Genomic DNA, 19,321 nt, shown 5'->3' with positions numbered 1-19,321 from the left:
ATCCCCAGCTTACAAATATTACTAATGAACTTGTTTAATATAAAAACTTCATGGAATTTGATTATGAATTCCAGCCATGCCATTTACTAGCTGTGTGACCCTAGGAAGGTCTTTTCTTTGATTCTCAGTGAGAAATTGTTTTAAGGATTAAAAAAAATGTGTGTAGTGGCGCCTGGGTGGCTCGGTCAGTTAAGCGTCTGCCTTCAGCTCAGGTCATGATCCCAGGGTCCTGGGAACCAGTGCTGCGTCTGGCTCCCTCCTCAGCAGGGAGTCTGCTTCTCCCTCTGCCCCTCCCCCACTTTCATGCATGCTCGCTTGCTCTCTCAAATAAATAAAATCATTTAAAAAAAAAAGTGTGTATAAAATGTCCAAGGCATACCAGAACTCAGTTGGAACTCAATAAAGAATAACTCCTCCCCTTTCCCCCCCACCACCATCCTGGGTAAGGATGTACTTTCCTACCTATGCTTTTATGCCTGCCTATGTTGACCTTGAACTCATGCTCCTCTAAAGTAACTGGTCACTTCCTTGCCTCTCTTTTCTATTCATCCCTGTCTTGCTTTCCTGCGGAATTGCTTACCTCCATCTCCCTTCCTGGTATATTCGCTCCCCACTTCCATGTAGCACTCGTAATAACCTGGAGCTGAGAAAATAATTGAGCCCACTGGTTTACCATCTAGAGGGATGGCAAAGCAAGGGTTTTTTCACACACTGTTGAAGCTTCAGTGGGAAAGACTGTGTTGCTGGGACCAATGGCTGAATCATGGAATGGATTTTCCCACAGAAGCACAGCGTTGCATGGTCATTAGCATGTATGGTATTATTAATATAGTGAGATCCTTCAGACTATGCATTACATAGGCTTTTCCGGGCTGTCCTAGGTACCTAATTACCATGGATACCATTGTTTTCTGTGGGAAAAATGTATTCCACATTCCAAGGAGCTGACTCACAAACATAATACAGGAACACAAGCCACACACAAGTCACAAACTTTCTGTACGTCTTCTCTGAACTACCCAAGGTCAAGCTTAGAGCTAGGTATTCCAAACTGCTGACTACTTACAAAAATTGAATAATTACAAAAATCATTTACAGTTATCTGTCTCAGATACTCATCTCTGTCCCTAGAGGGCTGACATGCATACCACTCCCAGAACACTCCTAACAATGCATTACCACTACGTACTTACCTATTTGCTTATTTTTCTCTTCCACTTAAGGAAGGGAACTTTTATTTTTGTGTCTCTAACATGTAGGATAGTATCTGATCCTCAGTAGTCAAAGAGAATTTAATAAATGACTAAAAAAGAGCCAAGAGCTACCGACTTCCAGGGAAGACGGCACAGTAGGAGGACCCTAAACTCACACAGTCCCAGGAATACAACTAGATAACATTCATATCGATGCAAATAAACCAGAAAATGACATGAAGACTAGCAAAACAAAAGAGGCCACATTGAAGAGGATAGGAAGGACAGAGATGTGGTAGGGAGCTAAACTCCATAAGTCTGGCTACCAGAGAGAAGGAGCCACGAGTGCACAGAGAGATGAGAAACAGACTACCATACCAGGGAAGACAAAACCCTACAGTATTTGGCTTTGAAAATCGAAGGGACCGAATTTCCTGAATTCTTACAACCAGTGGGACTTAAAGCCTGGAACTTTAAAAATCACTGGCTGGGATCTGGGAGAGGCCAGAGGGCCATAGGAAGCTGAGTTCATACCCTTATAAGAGACAGCACCACAAACAGTCCACTGAGACACATCTTAGAAGCGGCATTTTGTAAAATAACTCAGGCATATGGGAGGGAGAGTTAGTTACTAATCTCAGAGTTCCCTAAGGGACTTCTCTAGGAACAAAGGAGCAAGCAGGCCCCATTTCCCTCACAAGCTACCCAGCATAAAAAATGTAGAAACAAGTTAGGTGCCTGCAATTACAACCTAACTTGCTTACACTGTGCTGCACCCATCCAATCAGGCCTTCCTCGGTCTTGGCCCTGTAATGAGAATATACTTAGGGACCTCAGTGACTCCATCAAATGTAATCATGCTCACATAATATGGAATCCAGAAGAAGAAAAGAGAGAAACGGTGGCAGAAAATTTATACCAAGAAATAATACCTGAAAACCTCCCAAATTTGGGGAAGGAAACATCCAGATCAAGGAGGCACAGAGATCCCTGAATGAATTCAACCAAAGGTGGTCCACAACAAGACATACAGTAATTAAAATGGTGAGAAGTAGTGAGAAAGATTTAAAAGCAGAAAAAGACAGGGGCGTCCCTGCCTGGCTCAGTTGGTGGAGCGTGCGACTCTTGATCTCAGGGTCAAGAGTTCAAGTCCCATGAAAGGAAGGAAGGAAGAAAAGAAGAACGAAAAGGGAGGAAGGGCGGAAAACAAAAGACAAGTTGCATACAAGGGAAACCCCATAAGGTTATCATTGGATCTTTCAGCAGAAACTTTGCAAGCCGCAAGGGAGCAGCATGAAATATTCAAAGTGCTGAGTGGGAAAAATCGGCAGCCAAGAATATTCTATTCAGCAGGGCTATCATTCAGAATAGGAGGATAAAGAGTTTTTCAGACAAACAGAAAGACTTCATGACCATTAAACCACCTCTACAAGAAGTATTAAAGGGGACACCCTCGGGCGCCTGGGTGGCTCAGTTGTCAAGCATCTGCCTTCGGCTCAGGCCAGGATCCCAGGGTCCTGGGATCAAGCCCCATACTGGGCTCCCTGCTCAGCAGGAAGCCTGCTTCTCCCTCTCCCACTCCCCCTGCTTGTGTTCCCTCTCTCACTGTCTCTCTCTCTGTCAAATAAATAAATAAAATATTTAAAAATAAATAAATAAAAAATAAAGGGGACACCCGGAGTGGAAAGAAAAGACCATAAGTGAGTATATAAAAAGTAGAAAACACAAAAGTAGTAAAAATAACGATATCTAAAAATCAGTCAAGGGATCCACAAAATAAAAGGAAGTTAAAATAGGACATAATATTCCTAAAACATGGAGGGGGAGAGTAAAGAATGGATTCAAAATAAGGAAGCATCAGCTTAATACAGATTGCTATATGAGTTCCGGGGACCAGACGAAATCCAGGTCTCCTCTTCTTCCGCCATCTTGCTCCGCCCCCAATACAAATGATGTTACATACAAACCTAATGGCAACCACAAATCAAAAGCCAGTACTAGATATGCCAAAAAATAGAGAAGGGAATCCGAGTATATCACTAAAGAAAGCCAGCAAATCATGAAAGAAAGCGAGAGAGCAACAGAAGAAAGGATCAAAGGCAAAAAACACATAACGAATTGGTAATAGAAACACATTTGTCAAAAAGTACTTTGAATAAAAAGGGACTAAATGCTCCAATCAAAAGACATAGGGTGACAAGGTGGATAAAAGGTAAGACTCATCCGTATGTTCTCTAAGAAAGACTCTTAAAACCTACAGTCACCTCCAGATTGAAACTGAGTGGGTAGAGAAGTACTTATTGTGCAAATGGATGTCAAAAGAAAGCCAGGGTACCAATGCTTACATCGGACAAAAGAGACTTTGAAACAAAGACTATAAGAAGAGACAAAGGACCCTATATAATAATAAAAGGGACAATCCAACAAGAATATAACAATTGTAAATATTTATGCACCCAAAATGGGAGCACTTGAATACATAAAAGATAAAGGAAATAATTGATAGTAATACGATACTAGCAGGGGACATTAACAGCTTACATACATAAATGGACAAATCACCCGAACAGAAAATCAACAAGGCAAGAGTGGCTTCGAATGACACGATGGACCAGATGGGCTTAACAGATATATTCCGAACATCCCATCTTGAAACAACAGAATACACAGTTTTCAAGTGCACGTGGAACATTCTCCAGACTAGATCATGTTAGGCCACGAAACAAGTGTCAACAAATTCAAAAAATCAAAGTCACACCACACATCTTTTCTGACCACAACATTATGAAACTAGTAATCGACCACAAGTAAAAATCTGGAAAGAGCACATATACATGGAGGCTGAATAACATGCTACTAAACAATGAATGAGTGAACCAAGAAATCAAAGAAGAAATAAAAAATTACATGGAAACAGAGGAAAATGAAAACACAATGGTCAAAAACCTTTAGGATGCAGCAAAAGTGGTTCCAAGAGGTAAGTATATAGCAATACAGGCCTACCTCAAGAAACAAGAAAAATCTCAAATAAGCAACCTAACATTATGCCTAAATGAACTAGAAAAAGAAGAACAAAGAAAACCCAAAACAAGCAGAAGGGAGGACATAATAAAGATTAGAGCAGAAATAAATTATATAGAAATTTTTAAAAACAATAGAACCAGATCAATGAATCCAGGAGCTGATTCTTTGAAAAGATCAAAATTGATAAACCTTTAGCCAGACTAATTTAAAAAATAAATAAATAGAAAACTCAAACAAAATCACAAATGGAAGAGAAGAAACAAAAACCAACACAAGAATACAAACAATTGTAACAGAATAATTAGAAAAATTAGATGTCAACAAACTGGACAACCTAGAAGAAATAAATTACTAGAAACATATAACCTTCTAAAGTTGAAGCAGGAAGAAATAGAAAATTTGAGCACACTGATGACCAGCAATGAAATTTAATCAGTAATCAAACAACGCCCAACAAACAATATCCAGGACCAGATGGCTTCACAGGTAAATTCTAACAAGCATTTAAGGAAGAGGAAATACCCATTCTTCTCAAACTATTCCAAAAAGATAGAAGAGGAAGGAAACCTTCCAAATTCATTCTATCAGGTCAGCATTACCCTGATGCCAGAATCAGATAAAGACACTGCAACAAAAGACAATTACATAGGAGGACTCGTTGGCTGTCAGGAGAGCATGCAACTCTTGATCCTGATAAAAACCCTCAACAAAGTACGTTTAGAGGGAACATACCTCAACATAATAAAGGCCTTATATGAAAAACCCACAGCGAACATAATACTCAATGGGGAAAAATTGAGAGCTTTTTCCCCTGAGGTCAGGAACAAGACAGGGACATCTACTCTCTCTACTTTTTTTCAACATGGTCCTGGAAGTCCTAGCCACAACAAACAGACAACATAAAGAAATAAAAGGCATCCAAATCAGTAAGAAAGAAGTAAAACTTTCACTTTCTGCAGATGACATGATACTATATCTAGAAAACCCAAAAGACTCAACCCAAAAAAAAAAAAAATACTAGAACTGATACACGAATTCAGTAAAGTTGCAGGATATAAAATCAATGTATAGAAATAGAAATGTGTTGCATTTCCGTACATGAGTAATGAAGCAGCAGAAAGACATATTAAGAAAACAGTCCCATTTGTAAGTGCACCAAAAATAATAATGAAGAATAAACTTAATCCAAGAATTGAAAGACCTGTACTCTAAAAACTATAAAACACTGATGAAATTCTAAAGAAATGGAAAGACAATCCATGCTCATGGATTGGAAGAACAGAATTTTTAAAGTTCCATACTACCCAAAGCAATCTACAGATTTAATTCAATCCCTATCAAAATACCAACTGCTTTTGTCACAAAGCTAGAACAAACAACCCCAAAATTTGTATGGAACCACAAAAGAGCCTGAAGAGCCAAAGCAATCTTGAGAAAGAACAAAACTGGAGATATCACAATTCCAGACTTCAAGTTATATGTCAAAGCCGTGGTAAACAAAAACAGCACAGTACTGGTGCTAAAATATACACATAGATCAATGGAACCAGAATAGATTGCCCACAAATAAATCCAAGATGATATGGTCAATTAAGCTTCAAAAAGAGAGGCAAGAATATATAATGGAAAAGTCTCTTCAACAAATGGTGATGGGAAAACTGGATAGCTCCAGGCAAAGAAATGAAACTGGACCACATTGTTACACCATATACAAAAACTCAATATGGATTAAAGACCTAAATGTGAGACCTGAAACCATAAAAATCCTAGAAGAGAGCATAGGCAGTGATGTCTGTGACATCAGCAGTAGCAACATTTTTTGAGAAATGTTTCCTGAGATAAGAGAAAGAGCAAAGATAAACTATCAGGACTACATCAAAATAAAAAGCTTCTGCACAACGAAAGAAACAATCAAGAAAACTTAAAGGCAAACTGCTGTATGGGAGAAGATATTTGCAAATGACATACCTGAAAATGGGTTAATGTCCAAAATATATATAAGAAAAACTTATACAACTCAACACCAAAAAACCCCAAATAATCCAATTAAAAAATCACTGATCATCAGGGAAATGCAAATAAAAACTACAAATAAGATACGACCTCACACCTGTCAGAATGGCTAAAATCAAAAACACAAGAAACAAGTGTTGGCGATGATGTGGAGAAAAAGGAACCCTCCTGCAGTGCTGGTGGGAATGCAAACTTGTGCAGCCACTGTGGGAAACAGTAGGGAGGTTCCTCAAAAAGTTAAAAATAGAACTACCTTATGATCTAGTAATTGCACTACTAGTTAATATTTTTAAAAACCCACCAAAAAAACACTAATTCAAAGGGATACATGCACCTCTATATTTATTGCAGCATTATTTACAATAGACAAATTATGGAAGCAGCCCAAGTGTCCATCAATTGATGGATGGATAAAGAAGATGTGATGTGATGTGTGTGTGTGTGTGTGTGTGTGTGTGTGTGTGTGTGTGTATAAAATAGAATATTATTCAGCCACGAAAAGAATGATGTCTTGATATTTGCAACAAAATGGATGGAGCTGGAGAGGATAATCCAAGGGAAATAAGTCAGAGAAAGACAAGTACCATATGACTTCACTCATGTGGAATTGGAGTGGGGGGAAACAAGCAAAGGAAAGTGAGAAAAAGAAAGAGAGAGAGAGAAACCAAGAAACAGACGCTTAACTATAAAGAACAAACTGATGGTTACCAGAGGGCAGGTTTGGTGCAGGGATGGGTGAAATGGGTGATAGGGATTAAAGAGTCCACTAATCAGATAAGCACTGAGTCGTGTATAGAATTGTAGAATCACTATATTGTATACCTGAAACTAATATCAACACTGTGTGTTAACTATACTGGAATTAAAATTTAAAACTTAACTGAAAAAAAGCCAAGAGCTATGGATGCAATGGAATACACACAGGTAGTTATTTTCATGGACCAGAGTGGTAGGTCTGGGAGAAGGGTACAGGTCTAGGCTGAAAAGAAAGAGCTAGAAACCCTAGCTTAGGTAGCATACAGTGTACCATGGCTTGGATGCTAGATCTTTCACAGATCCTGAATGATCAAGCACTCAACATTAACAGAAAAATTAAAGAATCAAATAATTATATGTCAGAACTGCTAGGGACCTAGGAGATAATTTTATCCTTCTCATTTTCCAGAGATGGACGTTGAGACCCAAACAGGAGCTAGGACTTGCCATTCACCCAAACCAAACATCCAAGAGCCAGCTCTCCATCATCTGACAGTTCCCATTTTGGATGAACAGTCAGCCAGGAAAGATAACCACTGCACTCAAAAGGAAGTCCAAACTGCTCCTGAGAATCTTCTACCTATCTTCTTGAGTCAGCCCTACCTAGTTATCAAGGCCAGCTCAAGTTATAAAACCTAAACAAGAATAAAATATCTCTGATATAGTAAGAGCCCTGGAAATGCATACAGCTCATACTGTTCTCATACAGCAATAAAAATACTCCCAACAAGTGCCAACCATCCCCACACAAACAAATGTATTCATGCTCTATTACACTGCCCAGGATTTCTGGCAGAAGTATACTATATTCATAATATTCAATAAATATTCTATGTTTATGTACATAATAGTTAACATTCAATTTTTTTATTTTATTTTATTATGTTATGTTAATCACCGTACATTACATCACTAGTTTTTGATGTAGTGTTCCATGATTCTTTGTTTGTGTATAACACCCAGTGCTCCATTCAATTAGCATTCAATTTTTAAAAGCATGAGTGTGTTTTCAAGTAAATGGCACCAAAATAGGCTGTTTGAATAAGAAAAAAGGGTCAGAAAATACATCAATGTACAGGGGCACTAGTGGAAATTTCCAACAGCAAAAATGATCCCTCCCATCGCTCATTTTTTTGTCCATCAAAAGTGTTTGAAGATTTCAATGGGGATTTTCTAGTCAGAATTGCCAAAGAGTACGTTGCAGAGATCATTCAATGCAGATACCAGTTTGCTTCTCCATACTTATCTTCGTACATATTTTATGAGTACTAAGTGGTAGAGTAAAAATAGCACTTAACTCGGAATCAGGAGAATCAGCTTCTAGTCCTCAATCTGCCTTACTTTCTGAAAGTGAAAGAAAGTAATGGGTAAAGCAGGCGACCTAGAGAAATTCTTCCCATCCTAAGAAACAGTTTGCAAATATGCTGCTGATGAGTGTTCAATGTCAACTCAGTCTCCATGCAGACCAAACTAGGATTAACGTAAGCTAGGCTGTGACAAACCCTGTCATAAAAGTGGGGATGGGATGGCATTTGCATGGATCCTAGGGAGAGCCATTGTTTGAGAATATGTCAGTATGCTCTGCCCAGGAGAATCAGTGCTCTGATTCTAAAAACAAGTACCAATTCTCTGGAGAGTACTGTTTCAGGAATGGAGAAGGACAATCTGTCACACCACCCTAGTGTGATGGAAATGTCCACGGAGAACATCACATTCCCTTTGTTCTAACTCTATATTCTCAAAGTAATATTCTGATATACCATCTGACCTCCAGAGTAAACTTTCCAAACAGGAGTGTGTGTCCTGTGCAAAAGACTGATACCAGGTATACAGCCGGATACAGTCTTTATCATAAATGAAGAAAATGTATCTTTGAAATATCTGATCTGTGGGATTTTGATTAGCATGGGTAAACTGATCTAACGAGATTTTGTTCTGAAAAACTAAGAAACAAAACCAGGATCGTGAGTCAACTCACCAAGAAGGGCATTCTCGCATACTGCCTAGGCTGAAATGGTCAGTACCTCGATACTATCCCTTAACAGAAACTTCAGTATGGCAGACCATTTCTTGGGGCCTCAAACTAAGGACACAAAGAATATTTTCCAATCTAGACTCATTAACCCCATTACCTCAGCTCTTTCAGGGCTATTCTTTCAGTCAACTAGCCTGACAGTAGGTTCAAAGTCAATAAAGCTTTAATAAGCACTATATAAAAGGCAACAACTCCAGGGAAGCTAGATGAAAATCGGGGTATATACACCACTGAAAACCTACAAAGACTTACTGCTGGAAATAAAATAGATCTGTGACTTTACTTTAAACTCCCCAAACCCCAGCACATGTCATGCTAACTCCTGTCTATATCTTTGACCTCATTTCCCGAGACCCTCTTTCAACACCCCCTACCCTCCGGTCGTATACTATATTAACAGTTCCCTATATATGTCCATGCTTTGACATATGTAATTTCTTCTACCTGGACAATCCTTTTCACTCTGAATTTCCTAATTCAGCTTGAAGGGGAGCAGAATATACTACCCCAATCTTTGACATAAGGATTATTTTGAGCCACCTGTTTTTGTTTTGTTTTTTTCTTGTAGAAATAGCTTTACATACTTGTTTACTCATGCTGTTGTGATCTATTATTGATTCTACAACCCATTTCTCTTCACTAGCTTTTGGGAAGACCGAAAATCTTTTTTTTCCTCCTTTTCAAAGTATACTTGACATACATTATTATATTAGTTTCAAATATACAACATTGTGAGCTGACAACGATATACATTATGAAATGCTCACCATGATAAATGTAGTACCACGTGCCACCGTACAAAGTTATAACAATATTATTGACTATATTCCCTGTAATTTTTATCCATGGGACTTCATTTATTCATTAATTTCTAAGTGGAAGTTTGTACCTCTTAATCATCTTAACCTTGTTTGCTCATCCCTCATTCTGGAAACCACCAGTTTGTCTTCTAGATTTGTGAATCTATTCCTCTTTTGTTCTTTGTTTAGTTTCTTAGATTTTTATATATATAAGTAAAATCACATGGTATTTATATTTCTCTGTCTCTGTTTTTTGGACACGATTTCATTTGTCAAAACGAATGCCAGTGCCATAAGATGACTATTCACCAAATTATTGAAGTGAAACTTACATGATTTTGCTCTTGATTGATCATGTATAACTCTTAATTAGCTAATTGGGCGGAAGGATCTAAGGATGCAACAAGTTCAAAATGGGGACTATTCTCAATAATTGTCAAACAAGAAATGGTTACTTTCTGAAAGTAAAAGAAAGTAATGGATAAAGCAGGCAACCTAGAGAAATTCTTCCCATCCTAAGAAACAGTTTGCTCAACTGTCTAACTTATTTCACTTAGTGTAATAACCTCTAGGTCCATCCAGGCTTTCACAGATGGCAAGATCTCATTCTTTTTAATGGCCGAGGGATAAACACCCCGCCCCCAACACACACACACACACACACACACACACACACACAGTGGAATATACATACACACATCACCATTTCTTTATCCGTTCATCTATTGATGGACACTTAGGTTGCTTCCTTATCTTTGCAGTAAATAATGCTGCAATAAACATAGAGGTGCACATATCTTTCTAAATTTGTGTTTTCATTTCCTTTGGGTAAATACCCAGGAATGGAATTACTGGATCGTACAGTATTCCTATTTTCAATTTTTTGAGGAACCACCATACTGTTTTCCACAGTGCCTGTACCAATTTACGTTCCAAACAACAGTGCACAAGGGTTCCCTTTTCTCCTCATACTCCCCAATACTTGTGATTTGTCTTTTTGACACTAGCTATTCTCACTGGTGCAAGGTGATATCTCATCGTAAAAAGTACAATTTGCATTTCCTTCCACTGGTTATTTTTAGGAAACAGCAGACACAGGAAAAGCACTGAAAAACCTAGTAGATATAAGGAAAACCTCCATCTGTGAGGATGTATTCCTCTCTGCACCAGGAGAAGGAGAATGAGTAAATCTCTAGAAACTCTTACCAGTAGAAAAGGCAGGGACTTAAATCTGCATAACAACTTAACCCTTGTTTAGGGGTCTTTGCCGGAAAACCTCCCATAACTGGCCCCCCAATCCCAACATCTTATTTTCTTTACTGATGGCGATACTATTTAAGGTGATGTCTTGGGCCATTTTGGGGAGTTAAATCAGCTTTTCGGTATCTCCCTTGTATACAGGAGGTATACATGTTATTCAACTTCTGTTTGTTCTTTTCCTATTAATCTGGCTTTTATTACAGGGGGATAGCAGCCAAGAACCTAGAAGGGTAAAAGGCAAATTATTTTTCCTACCCTACAAACTCAAGCTTTATCTTCTTTCACAAAGCCTCCGCTGACAATTTGTTAAGCGTCTTCCTATGTGTCTTCACAGAATCCTCTCTCTGTATATTCCTATCAAAGCTCTTATGCTTATGAATTATAATTGCTAGTTTTTTGCTCTATATTCCCTCTGATGCCATCAGCTCCTTAAGAGAGGATGTAACACCTTATTCATTTGTGTATTTCCAGTTTCCTAATAAAAGGTGAGCCCTTATTAATATATGTTTGTTGAATAAATGATCAAATGCTTGTATAGGAAAGTATCTAGCACAGTGGGGAAGATCCAACCACTGGGAGCCATGGACATGAATTACAAAAAAAATTTGCTTCACATAGTCCCACATTAAACTTTCCAATGTGGTTTCTCCATGTCTCAAGCTTCCTTTCCAGCAGCTCCAACATACAAAAGTCATCCAACATTGAAGATCTTGTTTTTAATTGTCGGTCACTTTCTTAATGAAACTCAAAATAAATCATGCTACTGGGTGCAGAATGAGCTCAATAACCAGGGGCTAAGTTAAAAGAAAGAAGACAAAACCAAGGCGAGAATGATCTAGAAGAGGGTCAGAACGCCTTTCCGTTCCTCTGAGAACTCTGAATTAGACCCCCCATTCATCTTTCCTTCGGGGTATTTCAAATAATGTCAGACTAAGTAATAAACATCAGATGAGCTGAAAAATATCTAGGTAAGAGGGCGTTTCTTACACAGCCAAAGAAAGGCCATTCAAAACTTCCCACATAAATGTGGTTTTCAAACATTTATAGACTTGAGGCAATGTTGCACAATCTCGGAAGGACAGAGAACATTTCTTTCCTTGTTCCTCCTGCAAATTTTCAACAAATACCTACTCCCCCTCTCAGTGATGTTATGTTGCACTTCAGCTTATCCCTCACAAAACAGATGGCAAGAATGAAAGAAGAAAAAACAATCTATCAAGAGTCGCCACAAAGTTCTTGCTTCAAATGGTCGTTTTTGACCTACCTTCTCTCAGGTAGCCGATGACAAAGTTGAAAGTGAAATCTCTTTTTGTGAGCATGATTCCTCTTCCCTCCAACTTACTAATCTGTTATCTCTCCTTCCCTCCCTCCACTCCTCTCCCTCATAGTTAATTCTAGAGTTATTATTTTCCCATGTCCTGACATAGTCTGTAAATTGGCCACATTTGGAATTATTGAATGGACTTTTGTTGCCATTGTTAAATTTTACCATGTATTGATTTCAGTTTGGGGTCCTTAATTCCATGAAATAATAGGTAAATTCTTGTTTTTTCACTTCAAAGTCAAAGATAGATGTTTTGGCTATGGTGGACATTATCATTATTTACTTGATATTTCATTTTTCTTACCTTAAAGCACGACGTTGAGAGGAAATTAAAATGATTGATGGATGAATACTCTGGGTCCACTCATAGCCCTAGTGGGAATTTTCTATACAAAGCAATGAGAGCGAGTAATGTTTGAAAGTCTTTCTGAATTATAGAGCAATGCAGTGTACATTCTTGAATTGGGTACAAGAGAGAAATCGGGAGACTGTGAATCAGGTAAATTCATATAACACACTTCAAAGTCAGATCAAGCCTCCTTCAGATACCTGGCTGGCTTTGTAAGCCAGGCACAACCTTTTAAGAAGAGCATTTGGTTCACTTGGTTATCACAGATTTGACTTCGTTCTTAAGTGGTTTTTTTTTGTTGTTTGTTTTTGGGGGGTTTTTCTGTTTGTGTTTTAGTAATCTCTACACATAATGTTGGGCTCGAACTCACGACCCCAATATCAAGAACTGTGGGCTCCTTTGACCACGCCAGCTGGATGCCTCCACAGGTTTGTCTTCTTAATGGCAACAACTCACTTTACCTTCTTATTCATCTAATTGTGCTCTAATTGTGATTTTCCAAATAAGAGATGGAAACAAGTATTCCAACCCTTTTGACAGAAATATTTATCATTGTCCAACAATAAATTGAGTTTTCAACATTTCTCTGGGCCTTTGTTGGTAGAAATTTTATTTCCCAGAGTTATATCAACCTGTGATGAACACCACCAAAGTTAGCCCATGGAACTAAGACAAGACAGAAACAGGAACACCTAAGTCTTCAATCAATATCACAATTATTTATGTTATACTGTATAGGCTCCTAAGCATAGGATTCCATATAGTTCATAATCTGGATTCTATTCTTCTGGCTTTAATTTCTGGACCTTCTTTCTGTTCCACTGCATTTCAGCTACTCTAATTTCTGTGCATTTGCTCCTGCCCCAAACCCAGTCCACCCTCCACTCCCATTGTGTCTAGGGAATCCAAGGCCCAATGTAAATATCAACTATTCCATAAAAGCGTATCCTAATGCCTTAAGCAGAACTGTTATTTTCTTGAAGTGGTCTTGTTAGTTGATTAATATCTCTAATACAAGATACAGTAAATTATACTATTTATGTGTCTATCTTCCTTACTTGTTTGTGAATGCCTTGAAGACAAAGGACCATGACTTCAATCTTGATTCCCAACCACTGGAGTTAATCACATCCTCCTTTGAACGACCATGGCCCTCGACTTTCACACATAGTATACGAGATCAACATCACTTGTTTACAAGGCTGTCTCTTCGACAATGAGCTCATTTAGATCAAGGACTATATTGTGTCCATCTCCAGCAATGAGCACATGAGCAGAAATACAGCAAGCGGTCAATAAATATTTGGCAAAATGAAGCAGAACACAAACCTTAGGGTCATGTGCACCATTTTCTAACCACTGAGCTACCATCAAATGGGACAGATTAAGCATTCAGAATTTAAAAGTGATTACAGTGTGAACATTCTGGTAAAACTTTAAAAGGATGGTCCAGTCAAAAACATAAATATAGCTCTACTATTATCCATACAAGAAAAAATCATGGAAAAAAATCAACATAATTCAACAGGTATTTACTGAGCACCTACTATGAGCCAGGATCTTTTAAGTGTGGCTGATCCAATAGAGGACAAGACAAATTCCTTTTATTCACATAGTTTACATGTTAGAGGGAAGAAAAAGACAACAACAACAAATACAAATTTTTTTGAATATAGACTCTGCCAAGAGGTAGTTAAGTACCATGAAAAATAATAAAGCAGGATATATAATTCTGATCATTTCAATAATTCAAGGAGAAAATACATTTGTTTCGATTATGTGACAGGACCCTAAGTGTTTCTATAGGTCTACTTTATAAGTTGTGCATTCTGCAGGTCATTTGGCACCTAAGGAAATACAAACTGATTTCCTTAGCATTAATCAATGGGGGATGTAATCCACACAACCACTGAGGCTCATGTCAGTATAATCAACCGCTGCAGGGGGCGGGTGGAGAAAGAACAATGAGAAGGAAGAAGATGGAAGGAAGCAAATCGATAAAAGGAAATTCGATGCTCTAAATCTGCATTTTTCCAAATGTGAATTTGCCCTTGAAATCCCCGTAACAGGGCTACTACATAGGCAACTCGCCCTTATTATAAAATCCCCTGGACACACTAGTACCTAAATCCAGACGGACCTATCTTATACTGGCTTCTACAGAAGAGAGAAATATTAGAGCAAGATGCCACGGGTAGCATTCTTCTCAACAAACACTTCTCAACGCTGCAGGTGTCTCCCAGGCCCTCCCTTATCACAAACCATCTCCCCTCTGGCAGTGGAAATTATGTTTCTTTGAAATTCTCACTTCTTAAGAAGTGAGGCAGATCTGCTTTAAAGCAGATGCCAAAGTGCTCGACATTGTTTTTCCGTGGAATTTCTGGAAAACAAAACAGTGGAGCCTTACCTTTGAATAAAGAAAGTTGGCACTGTTATTATAGGATCACCCATGGTCTTCAAATCTTTAAAAAGACATCAGTAGCCTAAATCATTCAGCAAAGAATGTGTGTGTGTGTTTTGAGCAGGCCATACTCAAATTATCATGCAGGTTCTTTCTGCATATTCTGTCTGATATTAAAACCAGACTTTCATATCTTAAGAAAAAAAGATAGACATTCAAAGCAGAAAAGTATAAGACAATCTGGTTACCTAAAGATATTTGTCTTTGAAAAATCACTGTGTATTTCCAAATAACAGGGTAATAAAAATTATTTTAATTGCTTAAAAATATGTTTAATAACATTTTGCCACATATTTACTCATTTTCTTGCCAAATATTCTTTACCCAAAATGCAAAACAGTGTCCTCTTTCCATGTCAGTTCTCTTTAAAATGGAAAACCAGGATGACCTCTATTACCCTTTTTAAAATTCATATTCTCATTTGCACTTCACTGACTTGGGGCTAAGCCATCAGGAATGGAATCAGCATGAAACCGTTAATAAGTATTTTGTAATTATTCATTTGTTCAATCATTTCCCCTACCTTCCTTGTATTCACTTAGAAACAAATTTAAGGCGAGTGCTAAACATTCACTTCAGTAAAGACGACACTAATCAGCAGAGTAAAAGAAAATATTTAAACATATGTAATTAAGCCACTCCAAAATAAACATTATTAACATTTTGGCATATGGCTATTCAGTCCTTACGTATAGATAAGTATAGACATATAGAAAAAGAGATGTGTATTAAAAATGGAAGTGTACGGGCGCCTGGGTGGCTCAGTCGTTAGGGGTCTGCCTTCAGGTCAGGTCATGATCCCAGGGTCCCGGGATTGAGCCCCGCATCGGGCTCCCTGCTCCATGAGAAGCCTGCTTCTCCCTCTCACATGCCCCCTGCTTGTGTTCCCTCTCTCGCTGTGTCTCTTTCTGTCAAATAAATAAATAAAATCTTTTAAAAAAAATGGAAGTGTAAACTGTTCTCCCCAACTCAAGTCTACAGGGAACATCTTTCAGTCTTAATAAAGGTGGTTCTACAGCATTGTTTCTTAGTAGTTGCAAATGTATGCATATTACACAGTCTGTTTAACTGCTTTCCTATTATTAGATATTGAGGTTGTTTACTTTTCCTATTATATTCAACCCTGCTATGATGATTCTTATAGCTAAATTATAGCAGCCATTTGTTTTCCAAAGAAAGAAATTCTAGAAGTGAAGGGTCAAAAGGCATGAAAATATTTAAGACTTTAAAATACATTATCCAAATGCATTCCATGAACATTGCCTAATTTATACTCAACTGCCATTAAAAATAATTTAAGGACAGTGTAAATACTAATACAGCTACCTAGTTCCTCTGCTGTCTCCCCGGTACTTGGAATTATCATTCTTCTTGATGTCTGCTCATTTCACAGGCAAAAAACATATCATCTATCTCTTAAAGAGGAGAGTCTTTGTAAATTACTGAATCAACAAACATTTGTTCTATCCGTTTTGTGTCAGGTATTGAGTTCAGCTTTAAAGTCACACAACTAAGACACCAGCGTGGCCTCCAGAGAACTTACAGTCCAGCAGAGGATTCGGACAGGTACACGAATGGTAAAGACTGGAAACATGCTAGTCTAAGATCTGTAACAGAAGTAGAAATGAAGTATATGGCAGAGCTGCACCAAATAAGTCGTTTTCCTGAGTCTATTTCAGCAAACAAAGGCGTTCCCACTTGTCCTAACCTGATGGATCCCATATACAAAGCCAGGTATTTAAATAAGAGAGAACTGAAAAGTACACAGACCCGAAAAGAAAGCAAATAAGCTCTATTATGTTAGATATGGGCAAAGGATTACCAGGGCCGGATAGAGTAAGAAATGGATCTGGGTTCCTTACAAAGAAAACTCATCAACTTCAAGCTGCAGGCTCTACGCTTACCCTACAGAGAAGAGGGTAAGTGACAGAGTTTCTAGGAGGCCTCATGGTGGGTCAACTCTGATCTATACCTAATCACCACTGACCATTTCAGCACACAGAGAAACGAAAAGTATTCAGCGCCAACCACAATAGTGTTTGTAAACCTTACTGTATTCTTTCTTCCACCCTACCTTAGTGTTGAGTAAGAGCAGTACTGATAAAGGAAATGGTTGGGGTTCGGAGCCGACGGCCAAGAAAGAATTTTTGCAATGTCATCAGTGCAAAAAGGTGGTTTTATTAAAGCACCGGGGACAGGACCCGTGGGCAGAAGGAGCTGCACCGGGGTCGTGAGGAGTGATCCATTATATACTTGCAAGTTGGGAGGGGGTTAGGGACAGCTTAAGTCTCCAAGGAATTTTGGAAATAAGGTTTCCAGGACCTTGAGGGGGCTAGCTACTGTTAGGAAAAGGTCATTTATTACTGTCTAATAAAACCCTAGTCATGAGACCCTTCAGATGTATATCGGTGAGTCATATGCTTGAAGGATGATTGCCAACATGTATCTTGGGGGTTAGAGATAAAGGAAGATTCCAAAGGAATTTTTATGTTAAGGTAGACTTACAGGATCCTGGAGGATCGGGATATTGTTAAGCTAACATTGCCTTTTGCCCTTAGCAAAGTATTAACATCGAGGCAGCTGAGTTGCTAGGGGAAGATCACTCTGCCTGTTCCAAGGACTTGTCAACGGACTGTAAGTAGTAAGGAAATTTATTTTTTCTTTTGCCTTTATCTCCAAACATTTTGCCCATGTACAAAGATTGAGAATATTAAATTCAGAGAGGATAAGACATCTTGTTGCATCAGCTAAAACTGCAAGGTTCTTCCACTCACTAGGGACAGAAACTATCTGAGGTCCATTTTTACTATATCTCTGGAACAATTTCTAGTTCCATGAAGCAGCCTAGAGAAAGCCGAGACTTTACAATTGCCTTAATTATTTGTCATAAATAAAATAAGCACATTATATTTTTACTTTTCCTGTGGAGATGGAATTCTTGGTAACACTTTAATGCAAATCAGGTAACATTTTAATGTGAAATATAGAAATGTTTACTCTCCTCTCTCCTCCAGCACCCCAAGATGCCAAAAGGGAAGAAGGTGAAGGGGAAGAAGGTGGCCCGGGTGCCTGCTGTCGTGAAGAAGCAGGAGGCCAAGAAGGCAGTCAATCTCCTGTTCGAGAAGAGGCCCAAGAATTTTGGCATCGGACAGGACATCCAGCCCAAAAGGGACCTCACCCACTTTGTCAAATGGCCCCGCTATGTCTGGCTGCAACGGCAACGGGCTATTCGCTATAAACGTCGAAAAGTGCCTCCCGCAATTACCCAGGTCACCCAGGCCTTGGACCGCCAGACAGCTGCTCAACTGCTTAAGCTGGCCCACAAGAACAGACTAGAGACAAAGCAGGAGAAGAAGCAGAGATTGTTGGCCCGGGCCGAGAAGAAAGCTGCGGGCAAAGGGGATGTTCCCACTAAGAGGCCACCTGTCCTTCGAGCTGGGGTTAACACTGTCACCACCTTGGTGGAAAACAAGAAGGCTCAGCTGGTAGTGATTGCACATGATGTGGATCCCATTGAGCTGGTGGTTTTCCTGCCTGCCCTGTGTCATAAGATGGGGGTTCCCTACTGCACTATCAAGGGGAAGGCCAGGCTGGGGTATCTGGTCCACAGGAAGACCCGCACCACTGTCGCCTTCACACAGGTCAACTCGGAAGACAAACAAGCTCTGGCAAAGCTGGTGGAAGCCATCAGGACCAATTACAATGACAGATACGATGCGATCCAACGCCACTGGGGAGGCAACGTCCTGGGTCCGAAGTCTGTGGCTTGCATCGCCAAGCTGGAAAAGGCAAAGGCTGAAGAACTGGCCACCAAACTGGGCTGAGTGGACGCTGTTGAATTTTCTGTACATAAAAGTAATAAAACGTTGTCTTTCCAAAAACAAACAAAAAAAGAAATGTTTATTCTCAGTCCACTAAGAATTCCAATGAAGCATTTGGATGGCTGTCTTATGCTGTCTACCAACATGCATGGTGAAATGGAGAACAGAAGCCGTTATTAATAATACTCTAATCAAAACCTTTTTTTTGCCTTAATTTTTGCACAGTTCATATAAACTGCTTCAGGGCCTGAATAACCCAGACATTTTCTCAATTTTTGAACTTCA

The 19,321-nt window shown here is 38.9% G+C and overlaps 1 protein-coding gene across 1 annotated transcript; it reads left to right on the top strand.

The window, feature by feature from the left end:
• The first annotated feature begins 18,214 nt into the window (after positions 1-18,214).
• On the top strand, positions 18,215-19,039 carry LOC113930854 (60S ribosomal protein L7a-like). Its single transcript, XM_035725570.1, has one exon. The coding sequence runs from the start codon at positions 18,239-18,241 to the stop codon at positions 19,037-19,039; it is 801 nt and encodes a 266-aa protein (XP_035581463.1). The 5' UTR covers positions 18,215-18,238.
• Positions 19,040-19,321: the final 282 nt, after the last annotated feature.

Source organism: Zalophus californianus, chromosome X, assembly GCF_009762305.2.
Source record: "Zalophus californianus isolate mZalCal1 chromosome X, mZalCal1.pri.v2, whole genome shotgun sequence".
Classification (NCBI taxonomy): Eukaryota; Metazoa; Chordata; class Mammalia; order Carnivora; family Otariidae; genus Zalophus; species Zalophus californianus.
The sequence above is the reverse complement of the archived record's forward strand: the minus strand, read 5'-3'. Positions and strand labels throughout refer to the sequence as shown.

What these genes read in the sequence shown, in the direction of transcription:
- LOC113930854 (XM_035725570.1), top strand. Translation starts at nt 18,239, where the DNA reads ATGCCAAAAGGGAAGAAGGTGAAGGGGAAGAAGGTGGCCCGGGTGCCT.